A 26,224-nucleotide genomic window follows, 5' to 3' on the forward strand; every position below is an offset into this window, starting at 1 on the left:
CTATAGACACACTACTCTTCTATAACAGTCTAAAAGACAACACACACTTTTTTTCATAAACTATCAATTCCCAGTTACTTCAAAATAGTTCAGACAATGTTATTCTCTTTTCTACTTCTGTAAGATGTGTCAGCCAATGGAACATAATTCATCCTTGGAGAAAACAGTTTAGAATAAGATTTTTTTTGCAAGCAGCAGAGCCACCAAAACTTTATTTCCTCTAGGTCTGGAAGCAAAGACAAATTCATTCTGCTATTTCCCCCTTAGCTGAGGCATTAATAGGGTATACATCTCCTTTATTAGTCCCTTTATTCTTACATATCACTCTAAGTTGCTGTCTCTGGCAATCTGGACACCCCTTGTGAAATTTGACTGAAGATAAAAGGAAAAATAAGCAGATGTACAAATACCATCTCACAGGCCTGAATTCCATAGGAATCTAGGCTTAAAACTGGAATTTTTAGGAATAATACTAGACTCAACCCAACAGTGCTTTAAAAAAGACAGCAACACCTTCAGTGAAAGTTGCACTCTGATTCTCTAAAGTATGTAACTATTCTCATTGGTAAAGGTCACTGCTACAGAACACACAGGTAGTCTGCTTGTCTAGGAGCAGATTACTCTTCGATTTATCTATTTCACTTCTGTCATATCATTCCTTAAAGGATACAGAGATACTCTTGTAATACATAACCCCCAAAATCATTGTAGATGATACATAATCATACATAGTACGGCCTCAGCATGTGTCATGATAATTTAAGAAGGTAGTGTCTGCCTCACAAGTATTATGTGTTCTACACTATGTTGCATCACTACAGAAACTTTTGTCTTGTGAAGCTGCAGAGAAAATAACACCTAAAACCGCAGCATAATGTTCATATATTAATGTTGCTTCAGTAACTCTTAAATGCCCCTATAAAAACAAAAACAAAAAATGTTCCTTTCAGTGTTTTTTTCAATGCCTAAAATTTCATATTCCATCTATACAGAGACACAAGCTTAAGTGAAAAATGGTCTCTAGACAGTCCGAGTGAAACTTGTGCATGCAGTCCTTCAGAGTTGGTCACCTTACATCCTTCCTACTTTAAAACAGATTTCAAGCCTTTCTTGTTGAAAAACACATTTTTCTTTGATCAAATCCATTACATCCAAGTTCAGAAAGTTGTGTATGTACAGCAAAGAGGTCTCCTCTTAGCACCTCCTTCTATTTCCTGTTAAAGAATCACATTAAAAACAACAGAAATGGAACAGTGTTACTACAACATTTATTACCACACCTCCAGTCTCCTTTGCTATAGCTATAGCTAAACTCAGATGCCCTGGACAGCTGAGCTGTGCAACTGGGAATCTGGTGCAGTCAGAGCAGCAGGGCTTTATTTTCATGCAGTGCAAAAACATCCCTATGGAGCCCTGAAACCCTAGAAGAGGAATGTGAAATGATCTCCCAGTCTGCTTCCTCCTTCTCACTCAACCCCTGCCCAAGCCTGAGGAGAGAAACAACAGAAAACAATGACTGAAATTCCTGCCATCTTTCTTCTGTTTTCCTTTGTCAGAGAAGATTTCTGCAGAGCCATTTTCAGGCATCCAATTAGAAGTTATGATAGCAGGTTGTTGGTTTGTTTGTTTTTTTACTGGGTTCATGAATAGTTCTGAATATTTCACAGAAATAATTTGAAACTCAGCTCTTGACTGAGTGCAGACATAGACGTAGAATAAAATAGACTACTGTAGTTCAAGTAACAAGTAAAAACTGATTCCTATAGATTTACCCAGGCACTAATAACGCTCTCAAAAAACACTTAAGAGACTTCTCTACTTCAAAACACTACCGTTGGCTCACTCTTCTTAATAAGGGCCCATTATTCCTGAAACGTGTAAATGAGGCCTACAAGTTGTACTAAGAAGTAAATTCTATTTAGTCCAACATTTTCTCCTTACATGCTGCAAAAACCTTCATTGCTTTCATATGATTCCCTGTTGCTGGAGGTCTTTTGTGCTGACTGAGTGAAACAAATCAATGAGGGGGTTGGTTTTTTTCTTTCATTTATGTGGTAGCTGTGCATTTATGTGCTATTCTTTCATTTAGGCTGTTGTGTTCCCTTACTATTATTGGGATTTAGAAGCAGAAGACCCCTTCATATCACAAAAACCATGAACCCAAAGTCTTAGGCTGGAATTAAAAATACATACTATGATAAAGCAAACAACATCTGCTTAGGAACTCCAATCATTTATACTCAATCCCACATCACATGGATTACAGATAGTAATAGAGTGGGAAAAAAATAAAAGTACAGGGAAAAAGCAGCTAGCCTATAAAGAGTGAGGCATTGGCATGTCTTAAAGGGAAAACAAACTACCCACGAACACAAGTTTCTAAATGACACAGTTCATTCCAACCCATTTAACCTACACAAAATGCCAGATGCATATGAACAGCAGGATTTGCAAGCAATACAAACAGCTCTGCCAGCAAGTCTCATAATCACAGTATCTGTCTCAATACAGCTGGTCTCACAGCAATACAAATTTGAGAAGGCAAAGCAAAAATGAAGACCGATTGATAAACATTTTCAGTTTCTTTTACCCTGGTCTTTTGAGCAAATTTATTCACCATATACATTTATTTTTTAACTACTCTGCTGTTATTTCCTTGATTCCAGCACTAAATTTACCACAGATACATGGATAATGTATTTCTTAAAAATTCCACATGACTTACTCAATCCTCTATGCTACCACATCAGTCTACCAACCAACACATCACTGGGCTTGCTTTGCTATTATAAGAACAAGTGTACTTGAGGAAACTCACAAGAAATAACTGCCTAGCCAACCCTCCACTAACAAGCTTAAAAATTTTACTTTGTATATTCTAGTTATGAATGTATACAAAGTTACCAAAAGACAGGAACACCCATTTTGCAAGTATTCTATTTATATTATGAAATAGATCTGTAACTGTAGCTAAAGAAATGCCTTAACTATGCTCAAAGCCAAAGGGTAAAAAAGTATCGTCTGTTTCCTTAAAAAGAAATGCAACAAATAATACTGAATTATAAACAATGCTGTTGAGAGACACTTAGAAATTTTATATTGAAGTCCTTCAATTTCAAGTTCTGCCTATTCAATTAAATACAAGTCAAATTTTAACATCAATTAGCTTAATCCTGTTCTAATTTCCTGATACAACCGTGCTCTGGTTCTGCTAAAGTTTATGGCTAGGTCTGATTTCCTCAGTGACACTTATAATGTATTCAGGCACACATACCTTGTAACACTGTTTGATTATGTCTGAACACTACTATCTATACAGTGTTCAATACATTTTGACATTTATAGCTTGTTAAAGAACTAGTTCTGAGATATCCTGTAGCAATCAAAGCAAGGGAAGTGTGACTTAAAGGTTTAAATTGTGTCTCCATACAGCCCTGCTACCTTTTTTAGGATTAAAAAAAAAAAAATAGTTACAGTAGAAAGAACAAGATTAGTATCACTAATTTCTTTCTTTGCCATGAATGCTAGGAAATAGGATACATTTGGGTCCATGGCTCACAGCACTGTAGTGTAATAGGCTCCCAAGCAGCTTCATGCTTTATCATCTTTAATGTTACCAGGTAAAATTTCCTATAAGGCTTGCTAATGTTGATACACTTAATGCAGACAAAGCATGGAAAAAAGAACAAAAGAAAACCTGTGTTTGAAAGGCCTTGAGAGAGCCTTATATTTTAATTATGTCAGAGAATCCTCAAAGAATACTCAAGTCACACTTCCATCCAGAGCAAGCCTCAGTGAAATAAAAGTTAGAGCTTAAAATACACATCTTAAACTATGCCACACAGAAGCATTTATTCATCCAGTCTTTACATAAGAAAGACAACATCCCCTCATCTTGAATTTTAAGGCAAGATACATACATTGGTGGGGCAGAGGATGAAACTATACCTATTAGGGGGGAAAATAAACCAGTAATGTGAAAGAATCAAATCTTTATTCTTATTGAAGAACAAGTTTTTATTATAGCCCAAGGTGACACGACTAAATAATCTTCACCTAATGCCCCATCCATTATGTGCTGAAGAATCAAAAATAACAACCATAATATTTTAATTTGTAGAATTGCAATTTACAACATGCTGAGAGATGAAGCTTCACAGGGGCCCAAGCAGTCTCTGTCACTCAGTGTCTAGAATGAGAGCAGCCAGGGGACACACGGACGAAATGAACTACTAATATCAGGTAAGGAAATAAGATTTGGTAGAACCTGCAATATCTCTAAGGTGATGTTTATATATTAAAAAATATTTTAAAAACAATATAGGGAGTCTGATAAAAGAAACTAGAATAAGCATGTCTTTTCTACATACTTAGTTCAAGTATTCATCTATTCAGCAGAGTTTGGGTTTGTTGAATGAATACTGTACTGAGAATATAATCTGCAACAAGAAAATGGCAAAGCAGTGGCAGCATCAGAAAAAGATATGTCGGGAGTGGAAGGGTGGGGCAATAAGAAACAAAATTTGTGCAGGGAGAGAGAGGGACAAAAGGGAAAACAGAAAACAAGTTAACCTTTATCAGGCAACTCCTTGACAAAGCTAGTGTGCCAACACAAAAAGTAAGTAGCTTTTATAATTTTAACAAACTTATTTAGAACTGCTATTTAATTATCTGTTCAATATCTGACAGTTTTACATGTGCAATACTGTATTGCCCCTTTCAGAATATTAATCTTGCAAAGGGAAGAGCTGTTGTAAAGCACTAAGCAATTTTTTACCCTTGAATCAATTAGTATAATAAAAAGCAAAGTTAAAATTAACGTTTCTGCAAAAATAGGCAAAAAAAAGCCTATGTTGACAGCCAAAATAAATAAGGAAACAATGCAAACATTATGTTAATACTCTCAAAAATAAGAGCACAAGGTCTTGAAAATCAAACCAATTTTGAAATCATACACAAAAAATTTTAAAAGAAGCACTATCCAGTCTCTGTGAGAACCCTGATAATTTGCTCTGTTTATCTGTTGGGGTTATTTTTATTTTACACGCAGCACACATATTTCGCTAGGAATCATTTCCAAAAAAAGGAAAAATTAAAATGATTATGAAAATCACCTGCCAGGAAAACAAAACAAAACAAAACCCAACACACACACACACACACAAAAAAAAAACCAAACAAGAAACCCCAACACCCACATCAGCAACCTGATCTTGAGCAAGACTAATCCTAGGTTACAAAACAGACCTGAAAAAGCTAATCACAGAAATTCTACAACAGGGAGACCCTTAATTCAGGACTCCAGACAGAATAACTCATACACTGTTCTCACAATAGTACTTCAAACTACTTCTTCCCCCATTCCTCTTTCCTGTGTTTGTGCAGAATGTCAAACTCACCCTTTATAGGAAAGCTGGCAGCTTCATTTCATAGCTTTGCACCCCCACCTAAACCCACCCTCATCCCCAGTTTGGTCTCCCACATGAAACTTCATGAAGAGACATGGATACACCACTGCATTTAGCTTATTCTGCTACAGAGATAGCAACATAGCAGACTAGAAGGTTAACATTGGGATTTGTAAGGCCCTAACCATTGTTTCTCTCAAGAGCTCACCGAGCTCATTCCCCATTCACCAGACCATCCTAATTTTTCCACCTGTTCTCACTCTAAACAGCAACTTACTGCTTTTGTAGTTAGACAGATTTCAAAGGGATTATACTCAATGATATGGACATACTTCCATGTAAAGATGATAGAATTTTTCCTTCAGAAGATTATCATTCTCAACCTATCCACCTACTATTATTGTCTAGCTATCTGTGTATTTTAAGTATCATTATTTTCTGTCTTAGGAGTAAAAAACCACATAAATTCTATACAAAAAGCAAAGTTAGATAGTTAGCATACCTAATTAGCACACCTGTCTTTAACACTTGGTGAAGATGAAGAAAGATTATTTTATTAACTAAAATGGAGACAGACTGAAAACTGTCTAAAAAGACTGGCAGTGCTGGTGTCAAAGACATTCAGAATGCTACATTTATTTGTCATTACTTACCTGCAAGCAGAGATAATCTTTCTTCAGCTTTCGTAAGCTTTAGTCACTGCTTAGTTTCTTCTCTTATGGGACCGTCTGAAAGACAAATTTTGGCATAGTCACCCCAGATATAAAAAAAAAAAAAAAAAAAAACTTAAACAGAAATAAAAGAAACTTCAGTTGAGAAGACTGAAGGCACATAAGGAAATTTCAGCAATTCATCTCATCTTACAAGTGCATCAGAAACACTATATAATTAGAAACATGTCCCTAATATACTATCATGAATGGTGGCCAGAGCTCTGGGGAAATAAAATGGATAGTGACACAAGATTAAAATCAAAAATGCTAAGATCATGCAAAATTAACTTCACTTAACCTCTACCATTACCATAATTTACTATTAAGTGTATATTGTTTTCGTCATTTAAATGACAACATTGCTCCATAGTTTTTTTTCAATTACAGAAATATTCTCTTTAGATTTCTTTGATTCAGTTTCATATTTAAATTGTTGGGCTTTTTCTGCACCAAAAGTCCAAGCTACCAGAACAAAAGGTCATATGGATGCATCACATCATAATATGAAAAAACATTACAACAGGAAAATCATATTGCCCTCCCCTCATCATACAATCAGAAAACTAAACAGATTGCCTACTTACTTAATTAATCCTTGCTGCTTTACATATCCATTGTAAGCTGCAGTTCTACTTAACTTCTTTGCCTAAAAGAAAATAAAATTAGTGATTTCCATACATCCAATTTTCAGAGGTCACACTTGTCTCAGATAACACCTTTTCAACACATTATGCAATAACTTTGCATTCTAATTGGACCTTGGACAAGGTTTTCCTGTATCAGCTCCAGTCTACCTTCTAGCAACACAGTATTTCAACACCCACGGATACTTTGCTTCAAGAATTGCTTCAAGGAAATAATCACACAAGAAGCATTTATAAGAAAACGCTTAGGGAAGTGGATTTGCAGGGAAGGACTTAAGCAATAGCCAGAGCCAGCCCCCTGTATTGGGAAAAGAACCAAGATGCACCCAAGCAGCAGGTCATCTTTGATTTCCTATACCTGACATGTGGGACTGAGTAACCAGAAACAAAAGCCCCACAGCAAAAGCACTGTGTTAGCTGTGCACAAATCCCTACCACCATAGCAGGGAGGATCCAGGATGAACTCTGTGACTTTCACCTTTACTACCACCACGCAACTGTGCGTGTGCTTTTACATGTATTCACACATGCTTTTATACACACATGTACACATTCATATATGACAAAAATAAATGCAAGAAAAGAATAAGCTTTGCTCTAGCAATATATCTTAGATGCAATGATGATCTTTAACAAAAACCATTTGTAACAGACCTGGCAAACCCAAAATCACAAGACAGCAAAAAATATAAGAGATTTCTACGAAGAGATTCTCTGCTGCTCTTAAAGTATCAGTCCGTGTTTTACAGCTAAATTTGCTTCCTAAGCTAAAAATTTCCACGTCCAGTGAAAAAGAAAGGGAGGGAAGAATAAATCAAAAAGACTAAACAAGTTATCCTGGTTGGATGAGAGCTATAGAGAAATACGATGATAGTGTAAGTCACAGGGGGAGAGGAAACGCAGTGCATTGCTTCACGAGGCATAAGTGAAGGCATGGGATGAGTGTAAGGGAAGTAGGTACCATAGGCTGAGTGTTGGAAAACATTTCTTAACTGCAAGATACAATATAAAGTAGAATATTTTTCCCACAGAAAGGGAAATTATTTAAGATTAAATTAGATAAAACACTGGAACCGCACAGCAAAGAAAACATTTCTGAATTGATGTGGTCATGGATGAGAACACTTAATAAATCCACGTCTCATGATCAGGTTTCTCAGTAACATTTCAGTATAACAAGCAATCATACAGCAAAACCACCTTCACTTCTTGTTGGATTCCTGTCTTGAAAAATACCACGGATTATATCAGCATTAAGGTTAGAAGCATCACTTACATTTCATGCAACTACTACACACCTAACTCTTCAAGCATTATTCCTAACTTTAATCCCCTAGAACTTATTCTCTTTGCAATCAAATTTTCCTTTTTATTCTGGACTTTTATAGCATTTGTATTTCAGGCATTACGAAGTCCTTTATCAAAATATGTCTATCAACATGTTTCCAGATCAATATGGTAAGTATCAACATTGCATGCCATTGATTTGGAAGTAATCCCATGATTGCAGAACTGTCCAGCTGCTTGACATGATACATATTTAGCAGGCAACATGATGCCCATGAAATCCTCTGGTGTTGCACATAGCCACAGGAAATTAAAAGAGTAAAACTAAAGCAAATAAGCAAAACAAAATGGAGCATTTCCTTCATTTTGACACCTGCAGAGTGTGAGAGATCATAAACCAGCAAAGGTTTAGGAGCAATGGTAAAACAGCTTTTCCCTTACCAGCAGAAGTATCACAACAAAAAAAAACACTACTGGTTTTGTGGGTTTGTGTTTTTTTCCCCCTATTAATACTATTCTTACAATCTCACTCCAAAAATTGCCCAGCATTGTGCTGTTCAGTTCAAAAAGAGATCCTCACAAAAAATGACTAAGAGCTTCTTCCCTCTGAACTCTTAGGTAGAATTTTCCAAAATACACAATTAATTTCGGAGCGTAGCTGAATCTGAAACATGGAATTTTCTCCTCCTGATTGAAATTCCTTTTCCATGAGGTAAACAATTTTTTTTTTTTTTTTCAAAAGGACAGTTGTTCAAAGTCTCCTTTTGATACTGTGGAAATCTTACCCATTACAGGTAATGGTTAAATGATAATTTGATATATTTGTGACTGAAATCCCCAAATTCTTATGATTTATATTCCTTCCAACTCTACAGTGGATAGGATCTCACTGCATAAAACACTGTCCATCAAAAACTAAGGAACAGGGAAGAAGTGAGAAAAACGGCACCACAGCAGCAGGGAAAAGATCCCACATTTTCACAAACTGAAAAACAATAATTAAAAGGGATTATAACACCAAAACAATCAATTATCATTCTGACCCTCAAAGAAAAATAATGAAGAAGAACAGCAGCATACCAGGAAAGCACAAGCTTTCTTAAAGTGTTGAGTACAGTGTCATAAAGCTGAAATAGTGTACCACAAGGAACAATTCAGCAAAGTATAACAAAACATCCAATATGTACCACAGAATGTAACAGATGTTGCCTTTCACACCAGTTTACAGTCTCTGCAGGTATTTAATCGAAATGCCTTCATTTATTTTTTAACAGCTACACATTTAAAATATTAGTAACTATTCCAGATACTGTCACTATTATATCATTCTCCAAGTGCTTATTTACCCCAAGAGATGCAGAAAGGCAAGGCACAGGCCACCTTCCTTCCTCAGACCAAATGCTGAAACCAAAGACTCCTGTACATATGAACAGCCAAAAACTCCCCTTAGCAATTATCATATGTGTCCCTGCAATTAAGAAAAACCTATCTCTAGGCCCATCTCCATAAACTGTAACAAAAAAATAGCATTGAGTTTTAAAACAGAGGAGTCTGGGGGTTAAAAAAAAATTTGATAAATCACCGGCCCTCCAGAGAATCATAGAATCACAGGATGGTTTGAGTTGGAAGGCACCTTAAAGACCATCTAGTTCCAACCTCCCTGCATGGGCAGGGACACCTCTCACTAGACCCTAAGTTGCTTGTCTTGATTGGTCCTGGCTTGGTGTCCAGATTAAATCCAGGTGTGGATTCTCCTGAAGGAATGAGGAGGCAGTTAATATCATCAAGTGATCATTTTAGCTTCCCCATACCAATGCTCTAGTACCACAGGACACAACAGAGGTCATTTGAGCAGTAACTATCCTTTAAATTTTCTTCAGGCTTACAATGATGCACATAAACAGAAGGCTCGAAGAATCACACGTGCCCTGGTCATAGCAGAGGTGATGACCACTCACTGCAGAAGAACAGGACTTCTGAGACCATAATCCATGGCTTTCAAGAAAATGCAATAATAAAATACATAAGGAAATAACTATTCCAGCCAACAGTGTCAATCCAACTGCACAAGGGTGATGAGTTTCTGCAAAAAAATTTTTCTTCCCTCCTTTAGTATAACAAAAGTTAAGCCAGGAGAGGGAGATGAGAGGAATGTTCCTTGGTATGTTTTCTTTGCATTTGATAGTAAATTGCATGTGATTATTGCTTATTCTAAATGTATGAAGTTTCCATTGCCATTAAATAAATACATTAATAAATAAATAAAACCACAAAACCTGTCAGGGAGATTCAGGAACAGGATAACAGGATAACAGGATCAGCATCTGGGGCTATTTCAAAATCATTTATAATTACTTCACAAATATTAAATCAATAGTACTCTTGTAAAGAAAACGTAATTACACATTTTGCTTTCTTTCCCATTATTCTCTCATCTTATACAGCTGAAACCATAAGCATCAAAATTTTATTTCTCATCATAAAAAAGAGGGCTGTTGTAAAATCAGATGGAATAACTGCCACACTCACCCACAGAATGATTTAACGTAACTTTGCTGAACTTGCAAAGCAAGGTTTTGCTCTGTACATGACAAACCCACATATTTTAAGCTGTCTGAAGCCCACGATGAAAACATAGGGCAGGGCTGCCACTGCTTTCAGGGAAGATGATAAATCTGGAGACACAAAGCAAGTGTTTTAACACGTATTAAGGACCACAGCCACCAACAGCTCCAAAGGGGGGGCAGCACCTCAGATGGATTCCACTTCTGATGTGGCAATCTGTGTCAATATGGCTTGGGGTACAAGGAGAATTTGGTCCCATGGGCAACTAGAGCACATGCTTGCTTTACATATTTCTGTTCAAGTTTCCTGAATGCTGAAAGCTAGCCCCAAACACAGGGTTTTGTAACTGACAAGGGAAGGTCTCAAAGGCATGATGCTTATCAAAGTATCTCAGTTGATTACTTAAATTTTCTACAAAACCACAGCATTTCCTCTAGTTTGGGTTTTTATAAAGAGAATATCCAAGAAATTTGTTATATATGGAAAATCTCAGTTTCCAGAAGCCTAAAAGGACTACTAAAACATAACATGACTTGACATAAGATGACTTCAGATAATTCATGTGTGTCTATATTACTTTAATTCAGAAGCACGGAACTATTTTTATTCTATGCAATAAACTGTAAATTGTTATCAAATGTGCAACTGACTCAAATGATAACATTCAAAGTACATATACAGTTAAATATGAGCTTAATTAGTAGCAGCAACTGAAGGAATTTTGCCAGAGCAATGTCAAAAACATTTACTATACACAAAACATACCATGGAGAAAGTAGGAATCCTGTAATGATTATCAGTAAACCATATTATTGATAGCATTTAAAAACCAGTATTAAATGCAGCTGGGGATCACACCTGTAATTTATACGGTCAGGTTTATGCTGCAGTTGGAAAACTTTCAGCAGAAGAGGATGTTAGGTATATGCTGCTTTCAGCAACAAAAGTATCAGGATGCCTCTCCGAATAATAACAGAAATGCTTAAGTAGAAAAAGAGCCACAGTAGAGCCTTAAAGTAGAGAAGAATAAAAATTAAGACAAACAGGCAGAATCTGTTTTTTGAATGGGTCAACTAACCTGCTGCTCTGGTTACTGTATAACACACAAGCACTGTGTACACCAATTCCTGCTCTCTTCAAGGCCACTTTCAACACATGAGGGCCTGTATGTTAAATTTGCCCCAAGTACAGAGTCATTTTCTTTCTGAAAACCTGCACAGATAAGGAACCTTAGAGGAGGCCACTGATAAAACTCATGTGATCGTTTCTCAGTGCTGAGAAAAAAAGTAAGAAAAAAAATAAACTGGTATTTCTCATCACAGAGAAGTTTGAGCATCACAGATTTCTCACCAAGCACAGAAGCAGGAAATCCCTGCCAACCACCTTCAGAGAATCTCACAACTTATCTTGAACACTATCTGAGCCAGAACTACCCAGGTCAACTTAGCTGCAACAACAAAAATTAACTTAAGACAGGATACTAAGAGAGAAATCGCTTACATAGGGTTGCAACACCTCAGGTCCTGGCACAGGGACACGGGGGAACATTCACTTCAAACTTACAGAGCAATTCGGATGCGATGCCCAAACGCCCACCACCTGTTGCTCCTCTCCGGGCCCTACACCGACCCCACTTCGCCAGCAGCCACCCCTCCACACAACACACCTACAAAACAGCCCATGGTGCGCACAAACACCCTCCTGTCACCCAGCGCTGGTTTTATTTTACCCCTATCGCTCAGGCCTTCCCCAACACCCCCCACCCCCGCTTCGGGCCGCACTGACGAAGCCCGAGCGGAGCCCCCGCGCGTCGAGGCAGCCTGAGGCTTGACCCATAACCTGGGGGCGCAGCCCAAGAGAGAGCGGCCCCGCGGATCTACCCCACCTGCTGCGCTGGAAAGGGCAAACCCAGGAGGACTGCTCGGGCCTGGCATCTGCCCCGAGCCCTCACGGCTGCCCCAGCTGGGGGAGTGCCTTCACGCCGCGCCGCTCAGGCCGCGGCCCCGCCCCGGCCCTTGTGTTGGGCCCCGGCCGAGCCGGAGCCGAGCCCGATCGCTCGCCGCTCCTCCACTCACCGCCAGGCCGTCCGCTTCTGCTTCTGCCGCTACCGCGGCTGCCCCCGCCCCTGCCTGCCCGCCGCGGAGGCGCGCAGAGAAGCCGGCGCAGGCGGCTGAAGGCGGCTCCGGGGGCCGGCGCGGCCCCGGGCGCTGCGGGCGGGGAAAGGGGCCTCGCCGCGGGAGGACCCGCCTGTTGTGGGTAACATGGCAGCGTCCAGCCGGGCCCAGGTGCTGCGGCTTTACCGGGCCCTGTTACGGGAAAGCCAGCGTTTCGACGGCTACAATTACAGGTGAGCTCCCGGCCCGGGCGGGGACGGGCTCTGGGGTAGGCAGCGGCCCCTGACGCCGCTTATTTCCGCGAAGGAATAGGGGTAACGATGGGGAAGGGGGGAATGCCGGCGTTTTTGAGGGGGCTGGGCCGGGTTCACGTGAGGAGCTCCTTTTCGGGGGGTGCGGGAAAGCTGTGACCTCCGGGGACCCCACGGAGGAGCGGCCGCCGGCCCTGCCCTGGGGGAGGCCTTTCCGGGCCTGGGCCCGGGCGCGATTCGAGGGGCGCAGAGGAGGGTGATCCCCCGATCCAAGGGCTTGGCAACAGGCTGCCCCAAAGCCCGCGGTGATGGACCCTCCCTGTCACAGGAGGAAGGGACAGAACGGAGGTGGTCCCATCCTGGAAAAGCTCGTGTCTGGTCTGGATGCCGCCCGTCTGGTAGGGGAGAGCCGGGGCCGCGCTGCAGCCCTGGTTCTGCGGGAGGAGGGCGGCTCCTCTGCCAATCCTGGACACCATGTGCTGTACCTGAGGTCAGGGGAGTGAGGGAGCAGGGTTCACCTGTCCAGCCAGACAGGATGCCATGCTGCACGGCCGGCTGCCTTCCCTGGGTGTTGGTGAAAGATGTGCACGGGTATTTTGGCGAGGAGTACGTCTGCTTCTGTGTCAGAGGCATAGTCCTGGCCTCCTTTAGCTACCCACTGCTTTCACAGAGGGGGGCTTCTCGCTGACGCTGTCAAAATAATATTGCCCACTGGTCGTTTATTCCCTTTGCCACGCAATTGGATCATGGAGAGGGACATGCGGGCTGTCTTTGCTGTGCACCATCTCCAGCCTGGCAAGAAAGGGAAGGGAAGCCTTTGAACCTGCATAACATGGCAAGGTCTGCGCTCTTCCAGGCATAAGTATTCCCCAGACCTTATGTGTGAGGGAGTGCCTCGGAAAGAAAGGCTGTGGAGGTGGAAGCCTTCAACTCTTGATGGTGGAGCACAGGGGACTTGGGGAATTGTTGTCATCTCCTCTATGCGCTATACTCAAAGCCCAGCCCACCTCTCCAGGTATTCCAGAAATTAACTGTGTACTTGACAGGTCTTGGCTCTATGGAAATTTTTGCATGTGTCTCAAAGGTAAGGCTATCAGGTAGCAGTAGGTGCACCAGTGAGATTTTTGCTTAACATAATGTAAAACTTGTAATTCTGGATTTTTTAGTGTTTTTATACTAGTGAATTTTAAAGGATATAAATACTGAGAAATGTGTTTACCAGGGTTATCAGTCATTTATGACACCATATCAGGGTGCAAGTTTTCCCTTTCCTTGAAGATCTTAGGTTTTAATGGCCCTGTCCTGAGATACTGTAACACCTGCGACTGTGTAAAATCTTATGGTATATACACATTTGTGAGCACTGGAAACAGAAATAATCAACAGCTGTTATATGTAGAGATCTGCTGGGACCAGAACAACTATTCTGTCTCTACAATTTTATGTAGCTAAAATGGACACCCTGTTTGCTTCTTCTGTGCCAAGATAAGCAGTCCTGCCATGTCCTCAGGGCTGCCGTAATGTGATATGGTTATACCCTGGAGTAAACCTAATGACTTTGTAAAGATCCAGCTTGAAACAAAGTAGAAAGTATTCATTTTATTGATTCATTACTTCAGTTAGAGAATTTCAGAACATTTTATTATTGCACAGAGTGCATATTTGTAAGTGTACATCTGAAGTGTATCATCAGCTGGTTGGTGTCTCCTTATTTACTTGGTATCCTTTTTCTCTTAAACGTGTACATATAGATTTGATGGAAAATTCAGAGGGTTTTGTGCCTTTCCCAGTAAATACATTCTGTGTGTCACATTCTATATGTCAAATTTGGAAGCGCCAATTGTCTTCCACCTCCCAAAAGAACTTTTAGTTTTGTAACTGTAAAGGGTAATATTCATGCCTTACTGTAGAATAACAGCAGACAGGAGCATCTCCAGGTCCCGTAGTAAATGTTGTGGAATGTTTGGGGGTTGTATGCCAGCTTTTAGCAGCAGAGAGTAAACTTTAAGTAATTCAGTAGACTGTAAGTAATTTGATGTCTGCCTTTCTGCCTTGTTACCTGTGCACACAGTCTGAGTAAAGAAAGTTATTTGTATTGCAGGAAAATCAATATGCAAATGGAGATGCTAGGTATTGAGTAAAAAAGGTGTTCTGTAATGAGTGTTCTCTTCTGCTTGGTTGGCACAAATCAGATCCTCTGGTGGTTTATAATGTGCTGGATTACAGTCTCAAATAAATTGATTTGAGGGATAATTTCTAAGAATTTAATTTGTGATCTTAATAATGACTTTACGTTGTGTCTGTTTTGTTACTGTAAACAAAAGAATTTGTAAACTTTTGAAAGCTGTTAAAACACATCTGGTTGCAAATAAGAATAATGTCAACTTTTTTTTTTTTTTTAACATGACTGAAGCTCAATGGTCAAAACATACGGGAATCTAGTGGTAGAAGGTTTTCTCTAGAAGGGTAGTGCAGGGTTGGAGCAGGTCACCCAGAGAGATTTTAGATCTCCATTTCTGAAGATTTTCATGACGGGATTAACCAAACTGCACCATGGCTGACCTGGCCTTGTTGCATGTAGGCCAGTTTCAACTGGAAGGTTGGCTAGAATAAGTTCCAGAGATTCTAGATAACCAACATTACTGTGGTTTCTAGGACCCCTGCCTTCCTTGGCCTACACAGATACTAACACTGGCAAATACCCTATGACATGCTTCTGGATCGTCTTCTTTCTAATTTTTTGGTTTCTTTCAGTTACAGGTAAAGTCAGAAACTTTAGGGTTCTCTGTTAGGGATTTTCTGCAAATAAATTATTTGGGTTTTTAAAGTTATTTCTTGATTTACATTCATTTCAGTTAACTGGTAGATGTTGCGTTTTTATATATAGATATAATTTTCTTGTCTTTGTCGCACTTAAATGGATTTTGATTTTTTTATTAGAATGTGCAATATATTTGATTAAGGCATAAAACTACCCAGAATATAGAAGGATTGGGGAAGATAATTTATCAAAAGGTTTTGCTTTCGAAACTGCGTGCACACAGATTAATCTGAGATGTGTCCTTCAACATTTTAAACCAGTAAATTTGATTTTTGCAAATTTGTGCTAACCTAAGAACAAAGCTGAGCAAACTAAGTTACACTGGTTTTTTTCAGTGCCATTTGCCTTTCCTACCTTGAATGATATAGTTATTGATGTGATTTTAGGGAGTCATGGGACATGGGACCATAAAACATCCCAGGTTGGAAGGGAACTCCAAAGATCACCCAAAAGGCAGCCAAAGTGAGATGGGAACTGTACAAAGGGCTGAGATTATTACACTCTCAGTTGAATTAAATCATGGAAATCCATGCACTTTTGGGGAAAATGTGGAGACAAAATTACAAAATGTGATTATGAATTGTCAGACTTTGGTCTGACAGTACTGAAGTATTTCCATTTGACTTCAGTATCCATATATAAAATATTTTGGAGACACAACTGTACCAAAAATCTGAAAACATAAACATTAGATATAATCAGAGCATATTTCTCTGAAAAGAAATCTTAAACCAAATGAAACAATTTTTCCAAATGTTTTCATTTTTTTGATAGTAGCATTTCCCAGCTGAAAATCATTCCATCAAAGTTCTGTTAATTGTTCTTCAGAAGCTGTTTTCTTGGTACTAAAGGTACTAATCACTAATGGTGATTGTTATTTTCCAAATATATTCACTTCACCCTCATAAAATTACGCCGTTTCTGAACAACAAACGATATTTACACATCAGTTTTGATGTAATTTTTGTGACTTTTTTTGTAGCAGAGGAGTATTTTGAGTAAAAGTAATCTGGAGGGAGAATTTGGAGCACATATGTGTCATACAGAGTTCTGGGAAAACTAAAATTTTATGGTTAGAAGACACGTAAGTGGGGACACCCTCACAAAACTGATTAATGGACTTTATAATTTTAGCAAAGGCACCCAAGTAGGGTAAATCTGATGTGGTTGCTATCTAAGACGTTATTTGCATTTTTTGTGTAGCACAGTAGAACAGGGACATTTTTCTTTCTACACAAGATTTAATTATCAGTAGAATTTGTTTGAGAACTAATGAGAATAATAGAAAAATTGCTGCCTCTGGCAATGATTCATGATAATAGACTTATGCATATGATTACTGGCAAATGAAAAACACTCTGTATTGTAGTAATAATTTTAGCTATTGAAATGCTGTCCTAGCTCACCTCCTCCTTTTCTTACTCCTGAATGTGGGTTTAGCACTTGGTTCCTCACTTTATTCATCTGTACTTTGCTGAAAATGAGAAGATGCTGACTCATAGAATAACAATGTATTCAAGACACAGTAGATACAGACTACTGAAATTTCAAATATTCTCAGCATTCTGGATTTTGAAAAAAATCAAGTAATTTTGCAAAAAAGGGAACAAACTGCAGTTGTTTAGAACCACTGCTGCAGCAATAGATAGCAAGAATGCTGTCTGAACTACCTCTTTTATAAAGCTCTTCCCATGTTTTCTGGGTTTGCTGACCAAAAAAGTATAATCCTAGATTGTACATGGTTGTCTGCTTTTCCAAGAAAAATGGGCATGAAAATAAAACTTTAGGGGGTTTTTTGTTGCATGTATGAATACTTGGACCAGTTGTTCTGTGACTCTTTTGCACAGAACTCGGTACAGAGGATGTCTTCAGTACTTTAGGAATTCTTCTTGATATTGTAATTCTTTCTCAAGGGTGAAGATGCCACAAATCATTCAGACAATATTCTGGCTAAGATGGGGTTATAAAAAATTGCCTGTTTTTTTTTGTTGTAGTTGGTTTTTTTCTACTTTTTATTCTATTCTATTCCTTTTTACTTGATCTCTTTGTAACATCTGAGGATGCAACACACAACAAAACATATTGTATGATAATAGTGAAAAAATAAAGTTATGTTTGGATGCTGTCTTCTTTAACAGAATGTGTATGAAATAAAATCTTTAAATTATTCTTTAAGAAAATTTGAAGGTCCTGTGGTGTGAATGGCTAAATGCCAGCCTTGCTGGTATTCACACTTACTATTCAGGACTAAGCTTTTCTTCAGCATCTTGTTTATTACAAAATCTTGGGAGAAGATGCTGCTCAGATGTATTTTTCAAATTTTTAAATAAATAGCAATTGGTTGAATAACATTTAAGCCTTCTAAAGAAAAGAAGCCTATACACAAAGTAAATACACTGTGTGTGTATGAATGTCTGAATGTATTGGTATCAAGAGGTCAGAAATACACTTCTGCTCCATCCCAATAATCCCTTTTCAAAAGTACTTGTTAAAAGCAAACTGTGAAGCCATTGTGGGAGCCAAAGGAAATACAGTAGGTGTGTCAGTCTTATTGCAATTCAATCTCCATTGAATTGCAGTGCTGCTTTTTTTCTTGAACTTGTTAGCATTTAAATCAAAATATGTTTAATTTAAATTTAGGATGTGGTGGTTTATAAGTTGACATAACTAACTTTTTTTTTTTTTAATACAAGTTTCAAGAAACTAGTATTTAAATACAGCTCCATTAAATTTTTAGTTCAAATCAACGTGAGATTTAAAATGTCTTCCAGGATTCTGAATATGACAGGAGTGAGATTCTCTACAAACTCCATTGCTAGGTCTTAACAGTTCTGAGTCTCCTTGTGTGGCATATCCTGGTCTGGAGCCATGAAAGGCCTCTTCCTAAATGATTAGTTTGGGTAAAAGTATGGTTGTCTTATTTTAGCTGCCTGACTGCATGTTTAAAAAATAATCTTTCCCTGAAACTGTAGTTACAATATATGGGCAATAATCACTAAACCATTATGATATTGAAGCTTACAGAGTGGAAATTAGTTCTTTGACTTTTAAGTGCCTATGAGGATCAACTATTGTGTCCTGTGAGGTCAGCCTCTGGAGAGTCTTCATCTATCTTTTGCACAGCATGCTAAGTCTGATTCTGTTTCTCCAAGAAACACACAGATTTTCACAAGGCTCAGCTGCACACCCAGGCAGATGTAAGTATCTGTTCCCTCCTGCATAAGCAGGAGAACTGGGGACACAGCTTTCCTCAGAGCCTTGATGCTGAAGAAAATCAGTTTATGGCGTGGGTTGCTACCATTGATGGTTACATATTAGTGAATGTTAAACACTTTTCTGCAGACTATGTTAGAATAGCAGTGGAAGAGTTAAATGGGAAGCGGGGTTGAGGAGGAGGAGGGTGGGGCAGAGCTCATTTTTGGAAGCCATCATTTATTTTAGTTGTTAATCGAAGTTCAGAACAGGGGATCTGAGAGTGGAAGGGGCTAAGTACAAACCATCACATTTCCTCAAGTTTTGGATTGTACCTGCCCTTGTAATCAATGTTTCTATTTATTTAAATAACGTCAGACTGTTTCCTTCTCAGGAAAATGTTTTGAAGTCAGTACAGCTCAAACAAAGCACTGCAGACATATTACAAGCCACGCTGTGTCCTAAAGGTTTTATAGCTTGAATTATGTTCTGGATGTCAAGTAGAAGCATGTTGTGTTGAAACTAACCTGCTAGTAAGTGCCACGAAACATCTTTGACTCATCTAAAATATCATGGTATTTCTCTAGCCCAATAAATAGGCAAATAGGTTTTCAAATTAATGTTCTTTATATGTAAACTAGTTTTGAAGGGAGGAACATTTATTGATCAATTTAAGTAGTTTCATCGCTGTCCAAAATAAATTAGATATCTCACTCATAATGTATTTTCACTGACCTTACTAATTTACAATATGAAAATAAATGTTTAAGTGTTTTGTTTACAAAACAATAATAACATATGTATTTCATGTAAACCTCTAAATAGGTTTCCTGATTTCCAGAGCTGTTAATCACATTTTTAAAAAATTTCTTAATTTATTATTTTCAGTTTTTAATTTATACCAAAAATTGCTGCCTATTATTTTCCCATCTTGAATGTAAAGGTGAATATTTGTCAAACTGGTGTGGCACCTTCACAATCACATCCAAAAGAAATGGGAACATAGCATGAACATAGCCCTACCAGCTACAGTGATGCAGTGGTGGGCAAATAAGTATCCTATACTTCCATACTTAAATAGAACTCTTCATTCTGTGAACCAGTGGCAGTACTTAAAAACCTGTGTATATTTTTAGGCTTGATTTTGGGGGTTTATTTCTAAACAAATTTTTGTAATCCTTGAGGGAGAAATTCTCTTGCCATTGGAAGTTATAGCGACCATTAGCTAAGGACCTGGTGCTTCTGAAACTTTTGTGGGTAATTTGTTCTGGGATTAGAAAGTTTTTCTGCTACCCTAGGGAATGGAAGGTCCTGTCACATGTCAAAAAGAAAGTAATCAGCTCTTGTCATAAAACGTTATACTGAAAACATTGTTATGATAAATAGATCACTTTTCATACCTCTTTTCCTCTCCTAATATCTCATGTGGTAACCTTAGCCAGTGCTCCTCTGAGTTACTGCTTTTTAGGCCAGATGTTAATTCCACATTTAAAGTATCCTAGTGGAACTTCTCTTTATGGCCATGTCCTTAAGGAAGGGAAAGGAATTGGGTTTTGCTGTATTTTTTTCTGGACTGAATGTGCTACTATCACTTGTGTTAGTGAATATTTTCTTGTGACTTAATTAGCTATTAAGTGCTATCTCAGCTTCTTTGTAACACATTTTTGCCTTGAAATGCAGAACATTCTGTGATATGTAAATGTACCAATTTGAACTTACTCTTGTTCAATAGAATATATACATAGATGTCTCCTAGAAACAGGATCAGGGTAGGTTTTTTTCCCTTCATCATGTAAACCTCTAAGTGAGCGTCATAACTGGTTTTCAAGGAAAACCCCTGAAAAATTGCTGATCTTTCCCTTATCTTTATCTTCACCTGTAAATTTTAATATCTGAACTTAACATATTTAGGCTTGGCTAGCCTAAAAGACAGTATTTAGTCAAAGCTTCTCTTTTTGGAGAAAAAAAATTACCCGTTTTCCTGAATATTTCTGATCTCCCTTTCTATTGCAGTGGTTCGATTAAACTGTTTGCTGCACAGGAGATGGGTTGGCAGTTTTATTGGGTGTCTTGTTTTCACTGAACTGGTGTAAGCTTAAGTTTTAAATCTAATTTCATTTTTCTATCTGATATTAAAATATTTATGGTCTGGTCTGGTCAGGTCTAAGTATTGCATTTTATGCTGAGATCTTCAGTTTGAAGAGCAAGAGTGTGGGTGCCACAGTTTTAAAGGTGGAGGCTACACATAGCCCAAAAGAGAGATTTTGGCTGGTGGACACTCCTTGCTGCATAAAAGCAGATCATTTATACTACATTGTTTTTTAGAGTAACTGTTGGAAAAAATAATAATAAAATGTGTAATGTTTCTTTTTTCCCTTTACATGAAGTAGTTTAACACGTGTGAAATGTGTTACTTCACCTAGGATGTAGTAATTTCTTTGATTTGTATGTTACTTTTGGATTGCAGAAACACTCATGGGATATATAGCTCCTGAGAGGCTGAGTTTTAAAATTTTACATGGAGCTAGTAGAGGTCTCCTGTATGTCTTAGCTGATCATCATTACGCTACAAAGATCAGAAGGCTGTGGGTGTATTATTTTGTAACTAGCCTGCAAATATTCAAACAATGCTTGCTTGTGCTGAGAGCACCTGGGAAATACAAGGAGTGGAAAGCCATAGTGGATAGTTCTGGCACATTGTGCCTGGTGCATAGGGATGATACGTAATTTATGTAGATGAACATCAGCTGTGCCTGCCTCAAAACCTCAAATCTGCCTCTGACTTGGTCTGTGAGTGAACCAGTCATTCAGCTTTGCTGAGCAAAATATTCTGTTCCCTCCATTCAACCATGAATCCTTCTGCACTTTTATTGTGTAAGTAGCTGCATCTGATTTCCCACGGGCATGAATTTTGCACCCATGGCATTTCTGGGTAATTGTTCCACTCCTGGCTGAGACTGGGGTGTTCAACCCCCATTTCTTTTTGGTACTGTTATAATCTATAAAGCTTGTGAAGACTTCTGGGTTGTGTAACTAATTAAACAGAAAAAATACACAAGGAAAGATCCAGTTCACTTGACTTTCTGTGCCTTAGGTAGCATTCATAGTGTACAAAACAACCTGCTTTTTTTTTTATCTGAGTCTCTGGTATCGGAATCACAATACTCTATATTTGAGCCTCCTTGAATTGTTTCATATATTATCCAAAGGCACTACATTTACAATCCCAAATGTCTAAAAATAATATTCAGTACTCTGTTGTAGTCACAAAGTAGGATGGTGTGTTTGTCATGCATTTCAATTTGGGGTTTTTTTATTAGTTTTTTTTAGGCTCTAGATTTGACTAATAAGCTTTGCATATATTAGAGTTTTCTATGCTGGTACATATTACCTTGTAATTTCAAATGCCAACATTGCTGTCAAAATTGATGTTGTAAGTTTGCAAAACTAAACATGCTATAAATGGGGGAAGGTCATTGAGCCATGGGGTAATGGGAGGTCCAGTGGGAGATGTTTGTCATTATTGACTGAGTTATAAGAAACAAAGATTTTTGGATAATCTTTAAAGCTGATAGAAATGGAGGAGAGGATAGAGATTGGCAAATAACTCAAATATTCCAAATCCTGTAACTTCTTCTATGTTGTCTATAAACTGACAGAACACTTGGTCTGTTGATTCATATGGATTGTTTAATAAATCGTACTTATGGTTTATTGTTGTCTTTTTTGTGAGATGAGTGGATCCTATCGAAATTCTATGTCTATTCTATTACTAGATTCATTTTGGGTCCGTGCTTAAATTCTTCAAGAGGCATAATTAAGCATCTTTGTTACTAGAATCCAAGTAAAACTGTGTTAGGCTCAGAATTACTAGACTGTCAAAATGACCAGCAAAGCCTCACCTCAGCCTTTAAAGAACTATCTTCTGTCAATCCAATTATCTCAGTTATTTTAAAACTGAATGTTGTCAACATATTTCTGACACTCAATCCTTCTTGTCTTCTAAAGAATTGACATTTTATTGTTTCCATATTATAATATTATGGGTACTGTAACTAGATAGGTAGTAAATCTAAATCTTTAGTTTCAGAAATAATGCTGTGCTTCAGAAGTGTCCTCTCCAAATTTCATCATCATCCACCCACACTGCATCTAGGAAGTTAAAATAGCTCAAGGCATTATGTCTTGTTGCTTTATTAAAAAAAGCTAAGCACTCTTGCTTCATCAAAGAGAAATCATGTTCCACTGGCATGTGGGAAATGCTTGCGTCCTGGAAGGCTGCTTAGCACCAGTGAGCTTCTAAATTAACAGAGTCACCAAGAGGTGCCCTGTGGTTAGCGCTCCTCAGGGTACCTAAGTCACAAACTATACTATGTCTCTAATATTAGAATAAAGAGTAACTCCTAGCCATGCTGAAAAGAAGAAATTTGGGCCACAGGGCTGGACTAGAACTCTAATCTTTCCTGAAAAGTGTAATAGAATTTGTAATGACAGCTTGCAGAAGGCCAAGCATCTTTTAAAAACTGTTCAGAAACAGCAGTACAGCAAATGGAACGGTGTCTTTCTGCCTCAAAAGGAAGAAGAGAGAAGAAAGCCTTGTCAGGATTTGAACTTTTGGTTTCAAGGCATTCCCCACCTGGTAATTGGACTGCTGAGCTACTCAGGTGTCCTGGTGAGCAGTTGGCAGGGTCTTGGCAGTGAAAGCTTAGCAGAAAACTATTTGTCATTTCAGACCATCAGGACACTTTTCATCTGAGGCAAATTCTGCTTCTAGTTCCTGCAGCACATCTTTGTCTGTTGCCTCGTTAACTGAACAACTTGTTTGATTGGGTCCTTCACTGGTAACCTTTTTTTTTTAACCTCTTCTGCAATATAACATTGCAGTTGCAACTCAAATAAAGATCAAAAGAATGCTTTCATTTGGACATCTTTCTTTTAACCCTGACCTTCTGAAAAGCGCTCCCTTCTGCATAGATTCTTTACACTTAGAATTAAACTGATAACTGCTTTTAGTTTTAGGAGCGTAGTAACAAAAATTCATCTTTCAAAGAGCTGTGAAAGCAATCCTAGTTAACTGTGAATAGCACAGATAGCATTCTGGGACCATGAAGATGATGATGTTTGGAGACAGAGGATAAATCATGCCTGACCAACATCATTGACTGGATTTGTGAATAAGGGCAGAGCAGTGGATGTTGTTTACTTCTGTTTTAGGGAGGTTTTCAGTGCTGATTCCCACAATGTTCTTGTATCCAAGTTAGCCTGCTATAGTCTGGATAGATGTACAACCATGGGCCTTTAAGAGTGGTTGGATGCTGGGACTTACAGGATGGTAGTTAATGGATCTTCAGAGGGTTATCATTCTCATGGGACTCATTATCTGGGACTCATTCTGTTTCACATCTTCATAAATGACCCAGAGGAAGTTACAGTGCATTAAAGTTTGCAGATGATCCCACATTAGGGAGCCAATGTGCTCAAGGACTACTGTCCAGAGGGCCCTCAGAAGCCTGAAGGGAATCCCTGAAGGAAAAGGCCAACAGTAACCATATGATATTTAGTAAGGACAAGTGCAGTGTACTACACCTGGAAAGGAGATGCCCTAGACACACAGCAGGCTGAAGACTGACTGGCCAGGAAGCAGCTCTGGTGAAAGGGGGCTGGGGGTCCAGCAGCCAGCCACATGCTCTGGAAACAAGGAAGGCCAAGAGCTTCCTGAGATGCATCAACAGTTGCTCAGGCAGCAGACTGAGAGAAGTGATTGCCCCCCTTCTAGCTTGTGCTTGTTAGACTGCATCTGGGGTACTGCATGCAGTATTGCCCCAACCCCCCATGCAGGAAGGACATGGATAGCCTAAAGCAAGGTATGCAGAAACCACCGAAGTTGTTGGAGAGTGAAGCAGTTTCCTTGTGAAAAGAGCCTGAGGGAACGGGGCTGGGTCAGCCTGGACAAGTGAAAACATTGGGGGAACACAAGAGAAGCCAGTACATCAAAGTATCCAGAGTTGCCTGGCAGGAGGGCAAGAGACAGCAGAAGTAAAATGAAGGAAGAGGTTTTCTGAGTGGCTTTAAGGAAAATATTTTTCCCCACAAGGACAGCCAAGCAATTCAGCATTATTCCCAGAGAGGTGGTCCAGTAACCATCCTGGTTTCAAGACCTGACTGGACAAAGCCATGAGTAGCCTGATCCAATCCCATTACTGACCCTCCTCCCAGAAGGAGCTGAGACTGGAGACCTCCTGAGCTGCTTTCCAGCATATCTCTGGTGCTGTTCTCTGCCAGCCATACTTCTTATTAATGCCATTGGAACTCATATTTTCTGTGTAGCAGAGAAACCAAGTAATGGCTTGTGGATTTCATTTGTAGGCTTTTTGTGAAGACTGTCTAGAAACTCTGGTTAGAACATTCAAGGAAATAATTGGGTTAACCAATGGTCTTAATTTTTCTGTTTCTTTTCTCTCCTCCTTTCCCAGCGTCCAGCCACCAACCCTGCTCCCCCAGGCAAATTCTGGTTCCAGAAATAGGCTAAATACGCTTTGCTTTGGTTTTATAGAATGGACAGGTGTCGTTGTTGTGCTGTAACTCAAGGTGGCAGTGCTGAAAATGTGTCTAATGATGGAGTTTGAGGAACACTTTGCTGATAAAACATTTCCTCTACACCCTTCTGTTGGTCCTGTGTTTAATTAGGCAGGTCACAACTACTTCCCTATGAATTAATTACCTCTCAGTCTCAAACAAACATCTGTTGTCAAGTGTTTCTTTTTTTTGGTAAGAAATGTCATTTGTATGCAGCTTTTGTCTCACCTTCATTGGAGTCCCTTAGTGAGACCTTTGTAGACGAAAAAAGAAAGTAAATAAATACCTATATGTGGAAATCCTTATGTCTACACATTTATATGCAAATAAACATTCCTTCTGAAGTAATTTTATACATTGAGACATCCTCACTTATAATAAAAGTTTAAGGGAGGCTAAAATTATTTTTCTGCAAATATTTTTTTAATTATAAAAACTTTCCATTTTTAAATTCTAAGTAATTCTGAAAATTCAGCTAGGCAAATGCAAATTTCACCTGGTGCACATTTTGCTAGTAATAATGAGAAATTAGGAAAATGTACACTGTCCCTACCTTAAGTTAGTAGATGTTAACTGGAAGGGACAAGCAGTAAGAAAGTATAGTTAGTAAAACAACAACCTATTATGAAAAGGATCCTTTACTTGATATAATA

The 26,224-nt window shown here is 38.7% G+C and overlaps 2 protein-coding genes across 4 annotated transcripts in view; one reads left to right on the forward strand and one right to left on the reverse strand.

The window, feature by feature from the left end:
- FARS2 (phenylalanyl-tRNA synthetase 2, mitochondrial) overlaps window positions 1-12,644 on the reverse strand; it is a 232,609-nt gene extending 219,965 nt beyond the window's left edge. The window contains exons 1-3 of the mRNA XM_071736505.1: window positions 12,503-12,644; window positions 6,706-6,767; window positions 6,062-6,136 (exon numbers count right to left, since the gene is read on the reverse strand). The gene's annotated coding sequence lies outside the window, so the exon portion shown is untranslated. The remainder of the gene's footprint in view (window positions 1-6,061; window positions 6,137-6,705; window positions 6,768-12,502) is intronic.
- A 43-nt stretch (window positions 12,645-12,687) lies between these two features.
- Window positions 12,688-26,224, forward strand: part of LYRM4 (LYR motif containing 4) — a 94,168-nt gene continuing 80,631 nt past the window's right edge. Inside the window, exon 1 of one of the 3 annotated variants that reach the window (XR_011724381.1) lies at window positions 12,688-12,964. Coding sequence is in view for 1 of the 3 variants with exons in the window: in XM_071736510.1 (XP_071592611.1) it covers window positions 12,879-12,964 (86 nt within the window). In the remaining 2 variants the exon portion in view is untranslated. The remainder of the gene's footprint in view (window positions 12,965-26,224) is intronic. The other 2 variants (XR_011724382.1, XM_071736510.1) reach the window with 2 other exon arrangements.

This window comes from Heliangelus exortis, chromosome 2 (genome assembly GCF_036169615.1).
Source record: "Heliangelus exortis chromosome 2, bHelExo1.hap1, whole genome shotgun sequence".
NCBI classification, from domain to species: Eukaryota; Metazoa; Chordata; class Aves; order Apodiformes; family Trochilidae; genus Heliangelus; species Heliangelus exortis.